We start from the raw sequence: 25,180 nt of genomic DNA, 5'->3' as shown, positions 1-25,180 counted from the left end.
CAGACAGACACTAACACTGACAGACAGCATATATCGGCAGAGTAGGCATCACCATCCAGGTAAGTGTCTACTTTGCTTTACTGCATAGGAGCTGATTTTGGGGTACCCTAAGGTGACTAGATGGCCACCTCCTGGGCCCCCTGTGAGAGGGCCCCACCTTCAGCGGCTCGCGGTCGCAGGAATCAGCAGGGTGGCCGGGCCCCCTGGAATAACGGGACCGGTCTCAGCTGTAACCCCTGCGACTGTGGTATATCTACCACTGGTTGCATTACACTGAATTGACACTTGCATTACAAATTTCAGGTTACAACAACTAAGCTGTGATTACAGCTAATGTGGAAATTTCGAAAAACTTTTTTTTTTTTTTTTTTAAAGCAGGCTCATTTGGCCTAATATTTGCATTTTGGCTTTTAAGTCACTGCATGTCACAGTTTATTGAATAAACCATATGGTGTTTCCTGACTTGGGCTGCACTCTATTAGGTTTAATGAAACGTACTCCAGGTGATATCCCTACAAAGGTAACCTATTTAATATATTCATAAGCAAATTAATATAATTTATTTTTTTACTTTTAGAACACTTTTGATTAAACGCCACGAACAGAACAGGTACACCGATATTTCATGTCACGGCTCCCGCCTCACCGCAAGGTGCGGTTGCACCCGACTGGTGCGACTGCACCAATGAACTGAGATTACCTGCTCAGTGGCGAGTTGGGAGCCACTCCGCTGCGTTCCCCTGGCCGCCTACCAGGATTAAAGATGGCGCTGACCATGCTGGCAGCTATATATAGGTCACACGACGTTGACGCACATGCACGTCCTGGAGTCAGAGGTCACCCTCTGACCAATCACATTCAAATGAGGTATATTTAAATCCCTGAATTTCCCTAGTTTATTGCCCTGTCGTGGTTTCCGTTCCTGGTTCCCAAGAGTGCATTTTCTTGTCCTGTTTTTTATATTCCCGGTATTTTGACCTTGGCTATTCCTGACTATTCTGATTTCTAGTTTCCCTGACTTGGCTTGTTAATTGGTATTGTATATTTCTGGCTTCCTTGACCTCAGCTATCCCTTGACCATTCTCTGTCTTTAACGTATTAGTCCGGCCATTCTAAGGAGCGGTTTACGTTCTATCATTTTTTGTTCTGTCTATGTAGATGTTACATAGTTCTGCATGCTGGACCTCACTAGCAGTCGTGACATTTCATGAACAGTTTAACAAACCACACAAAAATACATTTTTTTATGCTCTTTTTTTATTTTTTCTCTAAAAAAATAAAAAAATAAAAAATACATATAATAAAAAAAAAATTAATTCAAATTTCACCGCCTTTCCAGTATATTCTTAATTAGAGGTGTCCCTATGTTTTATCCAATAAATCATTCAGTAATCTCATATTTCATGACAGACTCATGGTATATTAATTATAATTCCTTACACTTTTCTATTCTCCTTCCAATGTATTTATTTATTTGTTTAATTCTATTTTTCACTTTTTTCCCTTTCCTTTTCCTTCTCTTTCCTCTCTTTCCCATTCTTTCCCCTTCCCCTTCCCTCTCTCTTTTTCTTTTTTCTTTTTCTTTAACTTCCTCCTTTCATTTTCTTTTTTCCTTTCCCCTTTTCCTTATTTCCCTTTCCTTTTTATACCCTCTCTTCCTAACTTATAAACAACACCTTTTTTCATTCTTGCTCTACCTTATGCTGTTAAGAAAAACTACACATTATTGAAACTTTATAATGGCCTGTCTACATTTAAATCTACCCATAACTCTTCTTTTTTTAGGGTTTTATCCCATTCCGTCCACTGTAATCTATTTAGTTCTTTAGTAACTCTATCATTATGAATTGAAAACTCAAGTTTTTAGTTGGTTAACTTTTTTTATGTATTCAGCCAAAGATGGGCTTGTACTTTTTTTTTCCAGTAGAACACAATTAAGTATTTGGCCACGTTAAACAATCTAATCATTAATGAGTTCTTCAAGACTTCAATAGAAATTTCAGTGTGTAAAATTAGCACTAGATCAGGGGAAAGTTAAAACGTGTTATTATTCAAAAAACAATGATTTGTTCTATCTTCTCTGAGAGAGGCCTAATTTTAGGGCAATTTCAAAATATATGAAATAAGTCCCCTTTATGTTTTTTTACATCTCCAGCAGAGTTCACTTTTGGCAACATCAACTTCATGAATGTCCGCAGATACTCTATACCACAGGCAAATAATCTTATATAATTGTTCTTGAAATTTCACAGCTTCAGGAATAGACTTACATAATTCAAAACATTTACCCCATTGTATGGTATTTAGTTTCATTTTTAAATAATTTCCCCATAAATTAGTAAAGTATGGGAAATCTATTTGCTCTATATTAATCCATATTTTATAATTTGAGAGGGGATTTGTTAACACATACTGCTGTTCACATAAAGTTTCAGAAAGAGAGTACTTTAACAGTAATTTAAAACCAGGCTTAATTGAGAAGATGTAATGGTTTAATTGCATATAGAAGAAGGAGAGCAAACTTTTATTAAATTCTGAGGGAGTTATCAATATATCCTGTAAAGGGAGAAGATCATCTGTCACTAGATTTATCATACCTCCTTGTTTCATTTTTAAGGTCCCTTCTCTCACGGTTTTAAAATAGAATTTATAAATGGAACCAGGGATAAACTCTTTATTGTTAGTATTGTCAATAATGACACTGTCTTGCTAAAGGTAAAGGTGATGGACTGGCCAAGCATGTCTCCTGAACTAAACCCTATTGATCATCTGTGGGGCATCCTCAAATGAAAGGTGGGGGAGTGCAAGGTCTCTAACATCCACCAGCTCCATGATGTCGTCATGGAGGAGTGGAAAAGGTCTCCAGTGGCAACCTGTGAAACTCTGGTGAACTCCATGTCCATGAGGGTTAACTCAGTGCTGGAAAATAATGGTCGCCACACAAAATATTGACACTTTGGGCCCAATTTGGACATTTCCACTTAGGGGTGTACTCACTTTTGTTGCGAATGGTTTAGACATTAATGGCTGTGTGCTGAGTTATTTTGAGGGGACAGCAAATTTACACTGTTACACAGGCTGTACACTTACTACTTTACATTGTAGCAGAGAGTCATTTCTTCAGTGTTGTCGCATGAAAAGATATAATAAAATATTTACAAAAATGTGAGGGGTGTACTCACTTTTGTGAGATACTGTATATACCTTTAAAATATAAATAGCCATGCGTCTCGTATAATTTGCTAACAACATAGTCAATTGCACTAGAGTGTTGGGAAAAACTAGCATCCACAGAGACAGTGTATGATCACATTCAGATCAAAAAACAAAACAAAATAGTCTGGATTTTCTCATGTTACCAATCTCACAATCCTCTACAATCCCCATAAATTATTTAAAAGTCTCTGGTGTACAGTTGTGCTCAAAAGCTTGCATACCCTGGCAGAAATTGTGACATTGGCATTGATTTAGAAAATCTGATATATCATGCAAAAAAAATGTATTTTATTGAAGGATAGTGATCATATGAAGTCATTTATTATCACATAGTTGTTTGGCTCCTTTTTATATTATAATAACAGAAATCACCCAAATGTGTTTTACCTGCTTGTTCTTGTTTTCTTTCAGTTGCAGGGTGGTAGTGGCTTTACTACAAATAGAAGTGTCCCATTACCTGTTTAAACTGATTTTTCCAACATTTCCCATTGTGGCATCAATTTTGATGCTAGACTCTGCTCCTCTGCATCGTTATATGAAGCTTCCATTAATTGTGTCAATTAAGTGCTCCCGAGTCAGACAAATTATAATCCTGACCAAGGTTTTTCTAATACCTAATTAAACCCTCTCCACAAACAGTACCTTACCCTGTCATAGTTTTCTTCTGATATCCCATAACACATTATATGTTCATTGTGCTTCCTGATCTGACACTAGGTTTACTTGACTATGTGTACCTTCTCACAGACCGTGGCTAATTATATCAATCAAGTGTATGTTTCTCTGACCTCTGAATTATTATACAAATTACTTTTTTTGCCCTTTAGATTGTCTCTTTGTCATATCTATGTTAAACCTGGTCAAACCAGAGGACCGTAGGACACTCAGTCCCTTTCCTCTGCAGTTTTAAGTCTGGACTAAGTTCTAAGTGTTAGGATTTAGCCTTATCCTTACAGGGAGGTACAAGGAGCTGCTGCAACTAATCTCTCCCTCACTTTATGCACAGAGTTATAGCTCCGACAGCAAAGTGCTATATATCTATATGTACAGTGTTTCATAGTGAATCACTACAGAAACAGGCCCCAAGCATCATGACCACTTCAAATCACTAAAGTGGTTATGGTGCTTTTAATAACTCCTTAAGATATATTAAATTCACTTTTAAATTATTACATATTTTTATGATACATATTTTTGGAGTCTTTATGGAAGGAGAAAACATTGTTTTTTTTAACTGATTTTGACTCTACATTACATTCTAAATTTGCCTTAACATTGTCCTGTTTGTTGCATGTATATATCTCATGAATGTAAAGAAACAAAAGATAAAATGTTAGTCAACTCCTGTTATATCTCATCCTTCATGGAGCTGCCATTAATTGTTTATCATTTTGTTTGTGTGAAGCACTATTACCCCCTTGTTTTACTATGATTTAGATCAAAGCAAACTTTGATTAATTGTCTATCTACTCCTTCCAAATTGATTAATTAATGCGTGCACGCTCTTTTTTTTTTTTTTAACCAAACTAGCTTAGCTAAAACAACAAAATAAACCGTTAAACTCTCAAACGAGTTTTACTAAAACAAAAGAAACGCCAGGTTTTTACCAAACGTGGCTAAAACAACACTCGCTAGCTTCTTTACCGAAACTTTAGCGAAAACAAAAACTCACTAGCTTCTTTACCGAAGCTTTAGCGAAAAAACAAAACTCGCTAGCTTCTTTACCGAAGCTTTAGCGAAAAAAAAAACAGTGTTAAGCAAGTAGTATAACAGATTCTCAAGCAGACACTATCACACATAAAACTCACACTCAGGATGTAGATAGACAAATGATAGGTTCTATTCAAATAAAGGGGTCATTTGGGCAAACTATATACCTGTCAATGGCGTTATCCACGAGAACCCGGGCGCAGACACGGAGTTCAGGCCAAGTCCAAACACAGGAAAATATAGGTAATTTACTCATTTACCATATGCAGAGGTGATCAGGCTCTTTTTTTCCAGTCTCTGGGGGTCTCCTCTCCGGTCCTCAATGCGGCTTCTGTAGCAACACATCCCTTAATGTCCCTGTTCCAGCGCCAACTGATTTAGATCAAAGCAAACTTTGATTAATTGTCTATCTACTCCTTCCAAATTGATTAATTAATGCGTGCACGCTCTTCCTAGAAGTAATTCACACCGGAGACAAAGTTTCTGATTAGTGAAAAACCTGAGGAATGCTTTATTCCCCGGAGTGGGAGCCCCTTTTAAAGCAGAAATACGTCATGTACAGAGTCACAGTTAACATACAGTATACATTCAACAAATCCAGCGCCAACTGATTTAGATCAAAGCAAACTTTGATTAATTGTCTATCTACTCCTTCCAAATTGATTAATTAATGTGTGCACGCTCTTCCTAGAAGTAATTCACACCGGAGACAAAGTTTCTGATTAGTGAAAAACCTGAGGAATGCTTTATTCCCCGGAGTGGGAGCCCCTTTTAAAGCAGAAATACGTCATGTACAGAGTCACAGTTAACATACAGTATACATTCAACAATTGGTTAACAATCTAAGGGCTCTTGTCTAAAGCCACACTACAGGATGTAATGTCATCATTACACAGTTCTCCCACCCACATTCCAGCTCCATCTTGGTTACACGATGGGAGGGGGAGTGAGTAGTTACTGAACAGAGAGGGGCTGAAGGGGAAACAGTTACTTTAACAGCGATTCTCCATTTTGTTACACGTGGCACATAGCTGTTAACTTGCACAAAGGAAGTGGGGGAGGAGTTAGTAAAGAAAGCTGTTCTTTTAACACAGGAATTTGTTACACAAGGCTTGCTCAATGGGAAGGGGGAGGGTAGCCGGATGGGAGGAATTTACAGAGGAAATAGTTACTGAGCACACATGTGTAAGAAATTATGACCCTCTTACAAGGATATTCTTTTAGGGAATGTGTGACAAATAAGACATAAACACAAGTGTATAATAGTAAAAAAGACATTTCAACCTTTCAAGTATTTTGTCCATAACAACTATCTATAATTGCTTTACAAAACATGCTCTTGATGTCAATTTGATGAATCTTGTCTTCACAGATATATTTTATAACACTATTTCCCATGTTCTTTGACAGTTTAAAAGAAAGATATTAAATTATCTTTTGATTATATATATATATGTATATATGTGTGTGTGTGTGTGTGTGTATTAAGGCTGTTTGGCCTGTAATTGTGGGAGGGGCTTATTATACCCTTACCTATTTAACCACTTCAGGACCGCTGACGGTTCAGGACTGTCAGCGGTAAAACGTGCGTTTGGACCGCTGACGGTCCTGAACCGTCATAAAGGTCTGGGGCTACTTACCTGATCGCCGTCGGTCCCACGGCGGCGATCAGCTCTCCTCCCGGTCCAGGGGGACTGCCTGTCTGCCCGGGCAGTCCCCCCTCGGCAGATCAGGACCCCACGGCCATGTGATCACTCGATCACATGCCGCAATAGGGGTCCATGTGTCTGCCTGCAGGGGGACTGTCTGTGCTGACAGGCAGTCTCCCTGCAAGTGAAAAATCATAAAACAAAGTGAAATAAAATCAATCAGTGTAAAAAAAAAATAATATGTGTATATATATATGATATATATACATGTATTATATCTATATATACCTATATATAATATATGTATATATATCATATATATATATAATGTCATACTAAGTGTATTTTTATATTTATATATACGTATATTAATATAAAATACACTTATATTTAAATTACACACAAATATATACAATATATATATAATAACTATATATATGGTATATATATATATATATATATATATATATATTATAAAATACAAATAATATGTTAATAAAAATAAATAACAAAAAATAAAAATAATTTTTAATAATTAAAAAAAATCATATATATATATATATATGCAATTTTATTCTAACAGTATTTTGATAATGATATATATATATTTATATCAAAATACACTTAGAATGTAATGATATATATATATCTATGTATAAATAAATAAATAAAAATAATACGAAATATACATATGTCCACATACATCATTACATAAATAATTTCATAAATATACACGTAGACGTCAAATATATAAATATGTATATATATTAAAATTATACGTGCGTATTTATGTAATATTTTTACCTAATTAAGTAATTTTAATGATTGCAATTTGAGGGACCTGCCTGCCAACCCAGGCCGAAAGTCCAGATCATTTAATTTGCTAGCACTGTGTTTAACCCTGTAACTTTCTATGACACCCTAAATCCTGTACATGGGGGTACTGTTTTACTCGGGAGACTCAGCTGAACACAAATATTAGTGTTTCAAAACAGTAAAACATATCACAGCGATGATATTGTCAGTGAAAGTGAAGTTTTTTGCATTTTTCACACACAAACAGCTCTTTCACTGAGGATATTATTGCTGTGAAATATTTTACTGTTCTGATACACTAATATTTGTGTTCAGCGAAGTCTCCTGAGTATAACAGTACCCCACATGTAGAGGTTTTATAGTGTTTGTGAAAGTTACAGGATCAAATATAAGGCTTGATTTTACTTTTTTTTTTTATTGAAATTTGTCAGATTGGTTAGGTTGCCTTTGAGAGCGTATGGTAGCCAAGGAAGGAATAAGTCCCATGATGGCATACCATTTGCAAAAGAAGACAACCCAAGGTATTGCAAATGGGGTATGTTCAGCCTTTTTTAGTAGCCACTTAGTCACAAACACCGGCCAAAGTTAGAGTTTTTTGCATTTTTAACACACAAACAAATATAAATGCTAACTTTGGCCAGTGTTTGTGACTAGGTGACTACTAAAAAAGACTGGACATACCCCATTTTGAATACCCTGGGTTGTCTACTTTAAAAAAATATGTACATGTTAGATGTGTTTTGGGGATTTATGACAGATAACGGTGTTACAATGTCACTATTGATACATTTAAAATATATATATATATTGAAACAGCAATTTCCTACTTGTATTTATAGGCCTATAACTTGCAAAAAAAAGCAATAAAGCATGTAAACACTGGGTGTTTTTAAACTCGGGACAAAATTTTTAATCTATTTAGCAGTTTTTTTCATTAGCTTTTGTAGATAAGTAAACGATTTTTCAAGTAAAAGTCCAAAAACATGTTTTTTTTTAAATTTTTCACCATATTTTTTATTTTATTTTTTTAAATACAATATATGACATAATACAAATAATGGTATGTAAAGAAAGCCCTTCTTGTCATGAAAAAAACAATATATAACTTGTATGGGAACCGTAAATGAGAGAGCGGAAAATTACAGCTAAACACAAACACCACAAAAGTGTTAAAACTGCTCTGGTCCTTAACGTACAAACATCGCAAAAACAGGCTGGTCCTTAAGGGGTTAAGAAACACCCCTTACCTGGCTCCATACCGTTCGAGATCAGCGTTTGAATGACCCTCCCACTAATCCACTTTCTAAAACACTTTTTCTTCCTCTCTCTTCTCTTTTTCTTTCTTTTCTTACTCCCTGGTGGGCCCTCTTTATTTACAGGCCTACCGCATTGTTGGTTCCGGCACACCACAACCGACTTGCTCTTTTATACTATGCTACACTTATACTGGAACTTTACTCCTTATACGGCTATGTGCCCCTTACACTTATATATATATGCTTCTGAACATTCTCAGGTGTCACGCCGTCATTCATTACTTGGATGACTTCCTCATAATAGAACCGAGCGCACGCACACCCACTGATATCCTCAGCACCTCAGCACTTTTCTCCACTCTCGAGGTACCTTTGTCTCCCTCTAAAACGATTGGCCTCACTACTAAACTTGCTTTCTTGGGGATAGAGCTGGACTCTGGTACCTTCCGCGCCAGCCTTCCCCCCGACAAACTGGTCTGCCTGAGAGAGGAGATAGACATGTTCCTGCGGAATGATGTATGCACCAGGAAAGAACTTCAGTCCTTATTGGGGTCCCTGAATTTCTCATCATTCTGCAGGGAAGGTCTTTTGTGTACAGGCTTCTTTGTCTGCTTCACGGGGTACCGGACGCCTGCCCAATTGCATTGGACCAGCACGCCAAAGCTGACCTAATCATGTGGGGGAATTTTTTGACTGAGTGGAATGGTATCTCCATGTTTATTCCCCCTCCTCACCCTGCATTTACACTGACGCTGCAGACCACACGGGTTTCGCAGCTATATTCGGTAATCACTGGTTTAGGGGTCATTGGCCCGCTGAGACAGATGCCTTACCGGGTTTTAGAGAGACTTCAGCCCTTTTGAAATTTACCCCATCGTGGCGGCCGCACACACCTGGGGTCATCTCTGGTCCGGCAAGGCAGTAAAATGCTATTCCGACAACTCGTCAGCTTGCGATATCAATAACAAGGGGCGCTCTTCCTCCCTTACCATTATGCGGCTGATTCGCAAGCTGACCTGGCTGGCAGCAACCGTCCAGCTCCACTTCATTTGCTTTCACATCCCGGGTATTCACAACATGGCCGCTGATGCTCTGTCTCGATCTCAATTCCAGGTAATCTTCCAGGCACTCCAGTCAGCCCTCCATCAACCATCCAGAACACAGAGGTTTCACGAGTTAATCCTGGATTGAACACACTTATGCACCACGCTAGGACTCTTACGCACAAAGCACTATCACCTAACACAACTATCACCTACAGTAGGGCACTTACCGTTTATAATAAATTCACAGCTGAATTCGGATTACAAGGTGATTTTTCTACCCAAACTATGGTGGCTTTTGCCTCCTTTTGCTACTTACATTTAAAACTTTCCCACAATACAATTAAACTATGCCTCACGGCTGTGCAGCATCACAGCCTCACAAATTTCCCTAACAACACCCCCTTTTTGTCATCATACCCCATCAAGAAAATCTTAAAGGGTATCTCTAAAGATTCGGTTCCACTTATCACCACCAGACTTCCGATAGATGGGCCTATCTTTAGATTACTTAGCAATCTCCTTGACGAATCCCCATTTCATCCCAACACAAACCTGGTGATCAAGTCTGCTATCTATTTAGCTTTTTATGGGTTCCTAAGACCTAGGGAATTTACCTTTGTGTGTCAAGGAGATATCACACACAGCCTTAAAACCTCACAACTCACAAAAGTAGACAATTACTACATTCTCACGATCCCATCTACCAAAACTAACCATTCACTACACCCCGCTATCATTCCTCTCTTTCCAACAGATAATGCATGGTGTCCGGTTAAGGCACTAGACCACCTACGGTCAACTCATAACATGCACTTACCATACTCACCGCTCTTACAACTACAAGGACACCCACTCACCACAGCAAAATTCACCACGCATGTTAGAATCTTATTGAGAAAACTGGGTTACAACCCAGCTTCGTTCTCCGGGTATTCCTTCCGCATAGGAGCCGCTTCATCAGCTTCTAGTACAAACACCCCAGTCCACATCATAAAGAGACTGGGTCGGTGGAAATCCTCCATATACAATACGTACATTCCACTACCAGAAAGAGAGCTCCGCCAAGCCTTCAGGAATTTAGTTATGTAACAAATGCAATAAAATGTTTTTTTTCGAACTTCTCTTTGCCCTCTTTTATTTACAGGCCAACTCGGACGTTGGTTTCGGCACACCACAACCAACTTTCATCTCAGACACCATGCATTACATATTAAATTATGAGCACAAGTAAAAATTTGTGAAGGAGTAAGTCCCCTACTTAAACTTCCAGCCCCTACTCACCTCTTGACGTTCAAGTTCAAGTGTTCCCCACCCACCAGCACCCTTAGAACATACAATTCTCCTTGGGGGCCCTTTTTTATTTACAGGCCCACTCGGACGTTGGTTTCGGCACACCACAACCAACTTTCATCTCAGACACTATCCATTACATATTAAATTCCAAGCACATATATATATATATATATATATATATATATATATATATATAATTTTAGGTTTAAAAATATTCTTTATAAAAGGAATAGAATGTTATTTTTGAACCGAATTTACATAATAATCTAAGATTGAGTTAACAATGTCCTGTATATATATATCATGATTGTGTATTGTTACAAGTTTAAGTAAATGTAAACCAACAATAGAATGAATAAATAACAATTATTCAGTGTATTTCAATGTGCTGTTAGCAATCTCTACCAGATACAGTTATACCTGATCCCTAACTAAACCATTTATATTTTCAAGGTTTTTTTACTTCATTATTTGCACACGTGTTTACCATTGTATTTTGAGTGAAAGATTTTCCAGAAAAGTAATATTGATGTCGAGATGGAAAATGTCAAACAGCAAAAGAGTCAAACAATCACTCTTCCTGTTATCGTGCTCTTTTTTAATTCAATTGTGCCACAAAGGGTAATTGACACATTAATGTCTAGTAGTTGAATTACTTTAATAATCCCTTATAACGAACATTAAATGTCATTAAAGGTCTTTAAGTAAACTGGTACCATAGAAACATGGACACATAGTCATACATTATAATGTTGAATAACATCTATTTAGCTGTTATTTTAGGGCCAGCTATAACCTGTTTAAAGGAACATTGTTGCATTGGGACTATATGTGTATCCCTGACGCTACAGTTCTGGTGTCCCTTATCATGCAACCTCATCTATACGAAAAATAAAATTAAATGATAAACAAGCTACTCACCTGTTCTCAAACACAGTCTCCCTCGGCGCTGCTGCAAACTTCTCCCTACTTGCGTCATCCAGGAGGCATGCCATGCCAGTCATATTCTCCTCATAGAGGAGCATTGGGAAACATAATGTTTCCTCCATAGAGTTAATGAAAACAATGATTCTCTATAGCCAACCGTGATGGCACTGTGCATATGTGCGTGACGGAACGGTATGTTATGGTATGAGAGTCGAGAAGTAAGAATCCTTGGTCTCATATCCAGAGGACATGGAAGCATGGGTTAAAGCCATGCTTCCAAGACTTCTGATTAGTTTAATATTTGGGTTTTGGAGGGTTGGACTGGGGGCAGGATTGCAGGCCTACAGTGTCGCTTTAAGAGCTAACTCATATTCTTCAATGTGATCTACCATATATCTATCAGATCTGAATTCTATACATTTGTATGCTTTCACCAGTTAAAGTGGAAATTTTCCTTGCAGATTTTTTAAAATCTATATTTGTAAATAACCCTCTTTGAAATGTATCTTTCAGTTTCACTTTAAAGGGCATTGCTATGGGGGAGCTAACCTTGGCTAGAGCCAAAGAGGTATGATTTTTGTGCAGTGTTGGTAATTGAATGCAGGTGTGTACTTGTGTATCCAATGTTGGTGTTTGAATGCAGTTGTGTGCTTGCTTGTAGTGTTGGCTTTTTACTGCGGGGATGTATTTGTGTATAGTGTTGGAGTTTGAATGCAGTGGTGTATTTCTGCATAGTGTTGGCTAAATCCTGGGATTTATGGACAAATACACTTTCACTGACACACACATACTGACACAGATACACATACCTTTTGCCACACACAAATACACATACATACTACCACAGATACACAGTGCCACACACACACTTCTATATACACATACTGACTCAGAGAATCATACACATTGACACACACAGATACACACATTGACAGTAACGCACAAGTCATAATTGATTATATGTTGATACATATTTGTGAGTGCAGGATGGTGGTTTCCATGAGGTCTAGATTTGGCTGCTGGCTGAGGATCATGGAAGTCTGGTACAGGCTCTACCAGCCTTCCCTCCTCCTAGCCTTAGTGGCCCTTTAACAGTGGGCCCCTTGCTTTTCAGCAGCACGGTAGGAAGTGACAGCCGCAAGCAGGGCCGGCCTTAGGGGTGTGTGAGCTGTGCGGCCGCACAGGGCGCCATGGAGCAGGGGGCGCCATGCGGCCGTACAGCCGGCCAGGATTTAAAAAAAAACAAAATATTTTTTTTAAAAAAAATTTGCAGCGGGGGCGGAGCTTACCGTGCGGCGGGGGCGGAGCTAAAAGCGCCGGAAAACTGCTGCAGGGGAAGCAGGGACTCCTGCCAAACAGTCACCAGGAGCTGCACTGCCTCCACAATGAACTCCACAGGTAACTGTGTGCTTGTCATGTGAGTGTGACTCTCTGCCTGTGTGTATTACTGTCTGTGTGTGTGTATATGACTGTCTGCCTCTGTGTGTCTGTGTGTATTACTGTCTGTGTGTGTGTGTATATGACTCTCTGCCTGTGTGTATTACTGTCTGTGAGTATCACTGTCTGCCTATGTGTGTCTGTGTGTATGACTGTCTGCCTGTGTGTGTGTATTACTGTCTGTGTATGTGTGTATATGACTGCCTGCCTCTGTGTGTCTGTGTGTATGACTGTCTGCCTTTGTGTGTGTATTACTGTCTGTGTGTGTGTGTGACTGTCTGCCTCTGTGTGTATGACTGTCTGCCTCTGTGTGTCTGTATGTATGACTGTCTGCCTGTGTGTGTGTGTGTTTGTGTGTATTACTGTCTGTGTGTGTGTATGACTGTCTGCCTGTGTGTGTCTGTGTGTATGACTGTCTGCGTGTGTCTGTGTGTATGACTGTCTGCGTGTGTGTGTGTGTGTGTATGACTGTCTGCCTCTGTGTGTGTCTGTGTGTATGACTGTGTGTGTCTGTGTGTATTACTGTCTGCCTCTGTGTGTGTCTGTGTGTATTACTGTCTGTGTCTGTGTGTATGACTGACTGTCTGCCTGTGTGTGTCTGTGTGTGTGAGACTGTCTGCCTTTGTGTGTCTGTGTGTGTGTGTATGACTGTCTGCCTGTGTATGTGTGTGGATGTCTTCCTGTGTGTGTATGGCCGTCTGACTCTGTGTGTGTGTGTGTGTCACATACAACCAATACACGCATATCACACACTGTTAATACACCCATTACAAATATCACACATAGCATACATATCACACACAGTCATCACACCTACTATCACATACACAGACAACACAAACATTACAGCATACATGGATGACGAGGGGGGGGGGGGCGCTGTGAAGATTTTTCGCACAGGGCGTCTAAATGCCTAAGGCCGGCCCTGGCCGCAAGTCACTTCCTACCATAAACAGACGGGCTGCTTCTGCGCGGGACGGTACAGGAGAAGGTGCGTGTGAGATAGGAGGCAGTGAGGATGGGGGCTCCTCACTCCCATCAGCCTCAGGCACCACACTGGACCCCAGGGAAGCCACCCTCCAGCAAAAGGTGGGAAACTGGAGGGTTGATTTAAAAATTAAATGTTACATGTATTTCAGTATGTCTGTGTGTGTATCAGTTTGTCTGTCTGTTTGTCTGTGTATCTGTGTGTTTGTCAGTATGCCTGACAGTGTATGTGTCAGTGTTTCTATCTGTATTTGTCAGTATGTCTGTCAGTGTATGTGCCTGTGTGTGTGTGTTTGTGTCAGTATTTCTGTCAGTGTATGTAAATGTAAAGGCACATGCACTGATATACATACTGACACACACAGGCACATACACTGATATACATACTGACACACAAGCACATACACTGACAGACATACTGTAAAACACAGACACATACACTGATAGACATACTGACACACACAGGTACATACACTGACAGACACATTGACACACACAGGCACATACACTGAAAGACATACTAACACACACATACATTTACATACACTGACAGAAATACTGACACAAACACACACACATACACTGATAGACATACTGACACACACAGGCACATACACTGATATACATACTGACACACAAGCACATACACTGACAGACATACTGTAAAACACAGACACAAACACTGACAGACATACTGACATACACAGATATATACACTGTCAGACATACTAACACACACAGGTACATACACTGATAGACATACTAACACACGCATGTGTGTCATCATGTCTATCAGTGTGTGTGTGTCAGTATGCCAGTGTCTTTGTGTGTCAGTATGTTTGTCATTGTATGTGCCTGTGAGTGTCAGTGTGTGTGTGTGTCAGTATGTCTGACGTATGTATTTTTGTGTATCAGTATGTCTGTGAGTTTATCTGTCTGTGTATCTGTATGTTGTCAGTGTATGTATCTGTGTGCGTATCTGTATGTAGCCAGTGTGGTATCTGTGTATCTGCATGTGTGTCAGTGTTTGTACCTGTGTGTCTGAACATCTGAGCACCAACATTAAATACAAATAAAAGGTGATCTGCGCACCCATAGGTTCTATTTACCTTTCAATATATTCACTTTATAACAAAATAAATATATAATTTCCTGTATGAAACAAACAAACAGCACATAGTATAATCTGAATAAAAAATGGGTGTCAATATATTGAAAATCAGAACGAACCCAGTTTTCAGAACGAACCCATTAAAAGTTGACTTATATGACTGCCTCTCTTCGATTTCCAACTGGATGGCTGCTCACTTCCTTAAACTCAACCTGTCCTAAACAGTATTTCTGGTCTTTCCTCCCTCAAGTGTTACTACTCCTGTGTCTGTCTCCCTCCAAGTCAACGGTGCTACCATCACCTCTACCTTGCATGCTTGCTGCCTGGGTGTTCTTTTGGACTCCAACCTCTCCTTCACCCCTCATGTCCAATCAATCACCAAATCCTGTCGCTTCCATCTCAAAAACATAGCGTGCATACACCCCTATTTATACTCAGATGCGGCTAAGGGGCTGGTCCATGCTCTTGTTCTCTCTCGCCTTGACTACTACAATACCCTTCTCAGTGGTCTTATGTGTTCCCAGATTTCACCGCTGCAATCTATAATAAATGTGGCGGTGAGGCTAATTTTCCTGTCCTCTCGCACCTCCCACACCTCCCCTCTCTGCCAGTCCCTGCATTGGCTTCCAGTTAGATATTAGGCTCAATTTAAAATTATTGTGCTTGCTTACAAGTCCATACATAATGCAGCTCCAACCTACCTATCCTCCCTAATACACAAGTATGTCCCGTCGAGACCCCTACGCTCTGCCAGAGACCTATGTATATCCTCTGTCCCTAATCCCACCTCTAATGCTCACCTCCAAAATTTCTCAAGGGCTGCACCTCTTCTGTGGAACACCCTTGCCTTCTCCGTAAGACACTCACCCAATCTCCACTCATTCAAAAAAATCATTGAAAACTCACTTCTTCAAAAAAGCATATCAATTAAAGGGACACTATAGTCACCTGAACAACTTTAGCTTAATTAAGCAGTTTTGGTGTATAGAACATGCCTCTGCAGCCTCACTGCTCAATCCTCTGCCATTTAGGAGTTAAAGGAGTTATGAACCCTAGTCACACCTCCCTGCATGTGACTTGCACAGCTTTCCATAAACACTTCCTGTAAAGAGAGCCCTTTTTAGGCTTTCTTTATTGCAAGTTCTGTTTAATTAAGATTCTCTTATCCCCTGCTATGTTAATAGCTTGCTAGACCCTGCAAGAGCCTTCTGTATGTGATTAAAGTTCAATGTAGAGATTGAGATACAATTATTTAAGGTAAATTACATCTGTTTAAAAAGTGAAACCAGTTTTTTTTTTCATGCAGGCTCTGTCCATCATAGCCAGGGGAGGTGTGGCTAGGGCTGCATAAACAGAAACAAAGTGATTTAACTCCTAAATGACAGTGAATTGAGCAGTGAAATTGCAGGGGAATGATCTATACACTAAACTGCTTTATTTAGCTAAAGTAATTTAGGTGACTATAGTGTTCCTTTAAACTGTTAGCAGGTTTTTATCCCCCACCCCCATGACTCCTCCCATGCAACTGTCAAAAATTACCTAATAAGCCCTCAGTGAATACTTTTCTAACAACCTACTTTGTACCCCTACTTTTACCCTTTGTGTCACTAGACCCCACTCCCTCTAGAATGTAAGCTCATTGAGCAAGGCCCTCCACCTCTCTGTTCCTGTACGTCCAGTTGTCTGATTACAATTACATGTCTGTTAGTCCACCCAGTGTACAGAATCTGATGGCGCTATATAAATAATAAAATAATAATAATATTATGGCATGTCATCTCCTCATAGAGACTCAGGATAAATTATCCAATGGTGGAACTTCCAGAAATTCTGTGCTGTTATAAACAGGAACTCTGTAGTGCATGGTAAGTAATAGTAAACACACTATTTATTGGTACATATAATATATATTTAAAAAAAAAAAAAAAAAAAAAACAGTGGCACAACACATTTCAACCCGTTCTGGGTCTTCCCCAGGTGCAGGTGAATTTCATTGTGCAATGTGCAATGTGCAATGTGCAATGTGCTATGCATGTGGGAGTATGGGTATATCCAACAAAAAAATAACAAATTTTGATTTGTTTGTCCCAAAAAGAGAATACAAAATTAAATCATTAATGACATGTCCTCCAACATTGTAATCTATTTATTGAAATGTGGTTACCAATACATAGGTAAAATCTCCAGAGCAATTAAAATCAGGATTAGTAAGCACATAAGAAATATTAAAAAGGGTTCACTAAAGGGCTTCACTAATCATAGTGTATCTAAACACTTTTTAGAGTATTAATATTCAGATACAAAGTATTTGGAATTTTGTGCAATAGAGAAGGTAAATGTTCATTGGATAGCAGGGGATGTAGCAATACCGGATACGTTGCCAAATTGGGAATGGCATGTTGTTTCCGGTTCGGACATTATTTGGTGGTGGGAGTCCCTTTTGGTTATTAAACACATGTTTGAACAATTAAATATGTATGTTTGATCTATATAAATCTGCTTATGTGCATTAGAACTTATGACTGCACCTGTAGAAGGCCCACAACGAGTTGATACGGATTGTGCCACATGTACAAATAAATAGTGTGATTACTTATACTTACTTTGGACTTCGGAGTTCCTGTTTTAATAGCACTGAATTTCTGGAAGTTCCACCATTGGAGAATCTATTCTGAGTCTCTATGAGGAGATGATATGCCATATAAATTCAGTGCCAACTTTTAATGGGCTCTGAAAATTGTGAGTGTTCTGATTTTGAATATATTGACACCCATTTTTTACTCAGATTACACTATGTGCTGTTTTATGTTTGTTACCAAGTTAATATATTGAAAGGTAAATAGAACCTATGGTGCATAGATCACCTTCTCTTTGCTTTCATGTGTATCACATTTTAAGTGTACTTGAGTGACAATACACATGGGTGTTTGTTCTAGCAGCACCTGGTTTACAATTTTAGTGTCACTTATTCCTTCTTATCTCTTATCTCTTATGTATTAAATGCCAATAAACCCCTCCATTCAAACTTTAACATTACATACAAACATATTCCTGCATTGAAACATCAACACTACATACAAACAAACCTCCTTGTTAAACACCAAAATTATATATAAACTCATTCCTAGATTCAAAAACCAACACTACACATAAATGCACACTTGCATTAAAACTCTAACACCACATACAAACACATTCACACAAACATACTTCATACAAAAACATACTTACATTATAACACACAAACACAGTGCTAAATACAACCATGCAAGCATGGGACATTGGTAGAGCCCCAGCTGTCAAAGCATTGTTGGAGTTGCATGACCTTTTGTCCAACCTTGCAATTGGGGGCTCAATGAAATTCTTGCACCAGGGCTCTTTTTACTTTAGTTCTGCCACTGCGTTGGGGTGTAAGGTGTGATTGCATGCCAGGGAGTGTGTCTAGAAGGCCCAAGCAAATGCTTGCCCAGTGTCTATTCAATATTAAATATTGAAATAAAGTGCATAACAAATGTATTCGCTTACATGTAATTTTAAAACAGCAGGTGTAGAAGTCAAAAGCATGGATTTGCTGTCAGTTGTGTAGTCCTATGCGTTTTTTAAGACACAAGTGGCATAAAAAAAGAAAAAGATAAACCTACTTACATCTACTAGAGCAATGACCTGCTCAAGTAAAATGTGCTTCAGGTGGAAGCTGCTGATTCCGGATCTATGATATCCCTAGGTGGGGATTGTTCCACCTGAAGCCTATTTCACTAGAGCAGGTTATTGCTCTAGTAGATGTAAGTAGATTTATCTTTTTCTTTTTTTATAAACCTACATACTACACCATATGGTTTATCTCTTTCCTTTTATGTGCTGACCACATCCACCTGAAAGCCTAGCTGTGCTGCTCCACACCAAGAAATCCATAGATGGGGATTATTCAGTCCAGGCCCCCTAAATAGAGCTTATATAGCTCTAAAAGGTGTGAGTGCTCATCTGGCACTATCTAATTGTTTCTAATATTAGCACTACGTGCTGTACTATTATTGTGTATTTTTATCTTATTTTAAGATCTATACTTCTGGAAATTGTTCCAGTTACGTATGTAATCTTTTTGTCATTAGCGCTGTTCACCTTATCATATTTTCTATCTAAAACTGCAACATGTATGTAAAAAATAAAAAATCTATTTTTTTCCCCTTACAAGTTAAGTTAAGTTAAGGCACGATATATGCCATATAAGATACCCTGGAGTGTCTGCTTCTGTCTCAAATAGAAGCACTTTGTGGGGTTATTTGAACAGTCAAATAGCTATAATACCCCAAAATGAGACATAGGCCCATCAAATCAATCTATGGAAATTCTAACTAAAGAAACTTAAATAGCCTTGTCTCTTATATGGCATTATAGCTTCACAAAATAGTGCCAAAGGCATACAATGGGGGTATCGTTGTACTCAGCAGATGTAGCCAGGGATGTATTTAACACAAGGCAAACAAGCTATTTGCCTAGGGCGGCACATTCAGGAGGGGTGCCAAAAATGCCACCCCAAGCTCCCAGACAAATGCCTTGTTTGCCTTGTGTTCTGGGGCTGTCCACCTTACTGTGAGTGAGTGTAGCTGTCACTCTGTGTCTTTCAGTGAGAATGGGTGTGCCTGTGAGTGTGAGTCAGTGTGTGTATGTCATTTTATGTGTATCTGAGAGTGTGTGCCTGTCAGTGAGTGGGTGTGTCAGTGTGTGTCTGTCAGTGAAAGTGTGTGTTGGTTAAACAGTGTGTGCCAAATACTGTATGTGTGTGCCAATGACTGTGTATCCGTCAGTTAGTGTATATCAGTGCATGTATCAATGTATAAACTAAACTAAACAAAATAACTGGATTACCAGAAGAAACTGGAGCCAACTAATGAGTCCATAATGAATGCTGCTGACTGACTGATTTTCCTCTCTAGTCGTTTCTCTCACACCTCACCCCTCTTCCAGTCCTTACATTGGCTTCCTGTATGCTATAGGAGTCAATTCAAGGTAATAATTCACACCTATAAAGCACTGAACAACTCTAGCCCCTTTTATATCTCCTCACAGATCCATAGCTATGTCCCTTCTCGGTCTCTCCACTCTGCCCGTGACACCTCCTGTCCGTTGTCGGCACCCGTACAGCCAACTCACGCTTGCAGGACTTCTCGCAGGCGGCTCCCTTCCTATGGAATAGCCTGCCTACCGCCATCAGACTCTCCCCTAGTCTTGCATCTTTCAAGAAGTGCCTTAAAACCCATCTCTTTAGGAAAGCTTATGGCCTCCAAGACTAACCTCTACCTCACATACCTGTCTCTTGCTCTCTCCTAAAAGGCCGCCCACCTTATTTGACTGCAGATTCCTGTCCTAATGTGTTTTACACCCCACCTCCTATAGAATGTAAGCTCGATTGAGCAGGGTCCTCTTCAACCTATTGTTCCCATAAGTTTATTTGTAATTGTCCTATTTATAGTTAAATCCCCTCTCATAATATTGTAAAGCGCTACGGAATCTGTTGACGCTATATAAATGGCAATAATAAATAAATAAATAATGAGCATCATCTGGAGAAGTGGTTCAAACGTGGTATTATAGATGAAGCTTTAAACTGAAATGAGATAAATAGAATCGAAAAATTGGTTATCTAGTGAAATGTACTTAGAAAAAAGGCATGCAGCCACCCAGAGTAAAGTTAACCATTACTAAAATCAATAGGAATTTCACGCTAACATTCCAGAAGTATACACAAAAACAACTATGTGACAGACAGAAGTGTAAATCAGCAACAAAAAACATTATAAATCACCTGACAAAACATAAAAAGGCTAGGGTGAAAAACTGGGAGGGGAATTAAGATTAGAGGTATAGTAAAGCTAGCATAATCTACAATTTTATAACATGACAGGAGGCTTCAAATTTGCTGTTTGAGGCCAACGAAGCATGAACAGCCGGTCTAAAATAAAATTTTCGGAAAGTGTCTTCTCGAGACCAGTCCGCCGAACATTGGATGTCTTGCACTAGGGCGCCAGATGCTGCCACGCTCCTAACCGAATGCACTCAGAAAGCTGGATCCACGCCTGCCAAAGACAACAACTATCTGATCCATTGCCTAAAGGTTGTAGAGAAGACCAGTTTATGAGGTTATATGTAGGAGACCAGCAATTGTCCCGAGCAAGAAGGGTGAAGAGGAGTCATAATTGCCAGGGCTGTCACCACGCAGAGCTTAGGTGAGTCCCAGAAATATGGATAGAAAATAGCTGTCGAGACCGACTTGGTACATCTAGACACGGAGAAGGTCACCCCTCTGGAAAAAAGAAGAACACGTTGACATCAAATGCCCGAACGTCGGAGACCCTGCAAAAGGAGATGAGGCATAGCAGAAGAGCGAACTTAGCCGAAAGCTGTTGGAGGGACAGGTCTTGATCGTCCGGCCAATCCTATAGAAATGATAAGACTGAGGAGTACTTAGGTGTCGGAGGACGTGTTAGTCTGATGCTCCTGAGAAGTCTGCAAATGAATGGGTCTTGGCCAATGGGAGAACCTTAGAGAGGCACATGAGCCACCGAGATTGCGACCTGTCAACGTTAACCGAACAATACGTACGTCCCTGGTCGAAAAGGTGAGAGAGGAAGTTCAAAACACTGGATACAGGGGCTGTAAAGGGATCAGTATTCCGTTCCAGGCACCAAGAGTTCTATGTGGATAAGTAACATCTCCTAGTCCCAAAGGAGGGTCCTAGCTGACTGAGATAGGTCGTCGACATTCCAGGTTCCCCTGAAAGAGTCCAGGCAACAAAGGAGAGGCGGCCGTCTACCACGTGGGGATGAGGGTTGCCTCCCAGGTCCGAGAGGAGTGTCTGTAGGGACAGCAGGAGGAGTGGGTCCTGATGCAAGAGTTTCAAAAGCTTCGGGAACCAGGCCTGGCCTTGCTAAAGGGGGGTCAGTAACACTAATGACACACATTGACGACGTACTTGCAGCAGGACTCTGGAGATCATAGCAAATGGAGGAAATGCATAAGCTCCCTGAGATGGTCATTCCCGAAGAAAAGCATCCACCGCTGTGCACTCTGGGTCCGGAAGCCAACTGAAGTAAGTTGGGACCTGGAAGTTCGTCCTGGAGGCAAAAAGGTCCACTGTGAACAGGCCCCTCCAGTCCGCGACCTCAAGGAAAACTGAGTGATGGAGCCTCCAATCGCTTGCGTCCCTCCAATGTCTGGGGGAACAGTCTGCTGTCAGGTTTGACACTCCTGGGTTGCGTTGGAACCAAAAAGCTCTAGATCTTCTTCGTTACCTCTGAAAGTAGAGGAGAGACAAAAAAGAAAGCAAAGAAAGAAAATGAGAATTAGAAAAGAAAAAAGAGAAAGAAAAGAGTAGAGGGGAGAGGAGTAGAGAAGGGATGGAGGGTTTGGTAGAGGTGGGGGCAGTGCAGTCACTAAACTAGCTTCACTGAATCAAAAAGGCTCAAACTGGGCAGTCTTTAGCTGACACTGAGAGAAAACAACCAGGATCACAAATATTTCCAATTATTTTTCTGTTTTACCTCTCAAAATAACAGTCTGCTTCTCCAACTGGTGGATCTCCTCCACTTGATCTAATCAACTCTGAATGGAAGGAGTGTTTTGCTACATTCAAAGCACACAAACCAGGGGTCTTGCCGCAGTCAACAAATACAGTAGTCTAAACATCTTGTCACATCTACACAAAATAATTGTAATCTAATCTGCCATTTCAGATTCACAGTATAATAATTTTAAAACCATGTCTTATATGATAGAAATTAAACATGTTATTTAAACTCTAAATAGAAGGGATCCCTAACTCTGCTACATCCAGAGTTTGGAATATTGCAAAATGAGAAGGACTTGGGGAAAATTATAAACCACATGCAGCAATGTGCAATGCCAGTCAGCAAGTGCAGTGGTCACAGACATTTAACCTAACTGCTAAAATCTATGCAAGTTTATGAGGAAAGAACCGTAAAAAAATACTAATAAAATGCAGCAAGTGGGTTTTTATTTTCACTGAATGTAAAAATGGCTTTGTGTTTTTTTGGGGTTTTTTTTTTTTTTATGCTGGTTTTCAGATGAATAACAAATTATGTAATTATGTAATCACTTTTTATTTTACAGGATGTTGAACTCACTGCTTTCAAAACATCAGGTATGTTTATTTGTTATTATATAGAATAGACTTGTGAAGGGTGAAAAATGTTTTTTTTTTTAACAGATATACTTTTTTTTTTTGGGGGGGGGGGGTTGAGGTGAGGGGTGAACATAATTTAATTAATGCCACTGTTTGGGTCAGTGGCATCCTTTCTACTTTAGTCATCTTTTTTACTTTTGCTACTTTTTCTATTTTGTATTAATGAAAAATGGAGAGCATGAGTCGTTTCAAGTTCAAAACAGAGAATTTCTCCAAAAAAAAGTAATTTACCCTGACAAGAGCTAAGCTTTCCCAACTTATCTCAGCTTATAACAACATCTGCAGCGCTAACAGGCACATCAAGACTCAACCAGGCAGGGCAAAAGCACTATAGAAAAAATCTTAATTTCGCTATTAAACCATAAAATTCAAGATTTTAAATGTATTTATTTGTTTCATTTGAAAGTTTGTATTATTTTGAGAAGGGTTTATAAAGGAAAGAGGGAGGGGAAGAGGGGAGCATTCACATACAAATCACCAAATTAATGATAAGACTAATGCAGGAGTCACTTGATTTACAACTTGATATACTCAATTAGGCACGCCTGGTTAATACATACAGAGCAACAAGAAAGCCAGGGTTATCACTTTAACATAATAATAATAGTGTCAATATTGTCATTAAGGTTGGTTTTAAAAGTAGGTAACTGGACTAACAACCTCCCATAGAATTGCATGACAGCCCATGACATGTCTTAAAGTATAATGAGAAACAGCGGGAACACTACACACCTATCAACCGCAGTGTATGGTCCAAAGGTAAGGTCAAGGCGTGAAAGGATTAATCTTGGCCAAGGTGTCATGTGCAAAGAATAGTAATTGGTACATTTCATCAATTTGTGGGGTAGCTTAAAAGGCCATAATCCATTGCATATATGGGGTGAAACATCAATAGACAAAGTAGGATCTGTCCAAATACAAAGAGAGAGTACAAAAACTTTACAATGGATAGGGTGGACTCAACACTTATGTGAGGGATCCCCTTGACCCCCAGAATGAAATCAAACACACAGAAAAAAAATATAAGTGGAGCTCGTAGTATACCTGAATGATAATATGGATACAGATGATGAAACAGTATGCAAACATCTGTAAAGAATGCAAGACAAGACAATAGTGCAGATGGTATAGACAGTTAAAGAAAAATATGGATGAGACATTTCCAACTCACAAGGAGAGAGACAATAAGTCATCTGGTTCTACTGCATAGCGCCTTTGGATCTTTAAGGGAGATCCACTGCTCTCTTCTGTATCTTTGGAATCCAAATAGTTGTCAGCAGGGAAAGGCAGGAAACTTGAGAGTTTTATTAAATCAGAAAATGTATTAATACAAATAAAATAAAACAAAATCTGCTCAAGTGAAACAATATATTTAAAAAGCAATGTAGTATTCAGTCCAAAACGCATTTTGCAATAAGCTGGCGCAACCTGCGTTCCAATTGTTGTCCTTGCTTCCTCTCACTCTATGGAATGCATGTCGGTGTTCCACTGATGTACTTATAGACGGAGAAGTCCATCAGACGATCATGAAA

The 25,180-nt window shown here is 39.3% G+C and overlaps 1 protein-coding gene across 1 annotated transcript in view; it reads left to right on the top strand.

Annotated features, from left to right (window-relative positions):
* The window catches only part of ADGRD2 (adhesion G protein-coupled receptor D2), a 642,889-nt gene that overhangs the window by 563,744 nt on the left and 53,965 nt on the right, over positions 1 to 25,180 (top strand). Inside the window, exon 25 of the mRNA XM_063432309.1 lies at positions 23,576 to 23,606. Coding sequence (XP_063288379.1) covers positions 23,576 to 23,606 — 31 coding nt within the window. The remainder of the gene's footprint in view (positions 1 to 23,575; positions 23,607 to 25,180) is intronic.

This window comes from Pelobates fuscus, chromosome 9 (genome assembly GCF_036172605.1).
Source record: "Pelobates fuscus isolate aPelFus1 chromosome 9, aPelFus1.pri, whole genome shotgun sequence".
NCBI lineage: Eukaryota > Metazoa > Chordata > Amphibia > Anura > Pelobatidae > Pelobates > Pelobates fuscus.
Note: the sequence above shows the minus strand (reverse complement) of the source record. Positions and strands in the feature narration are given on the sequence as shown.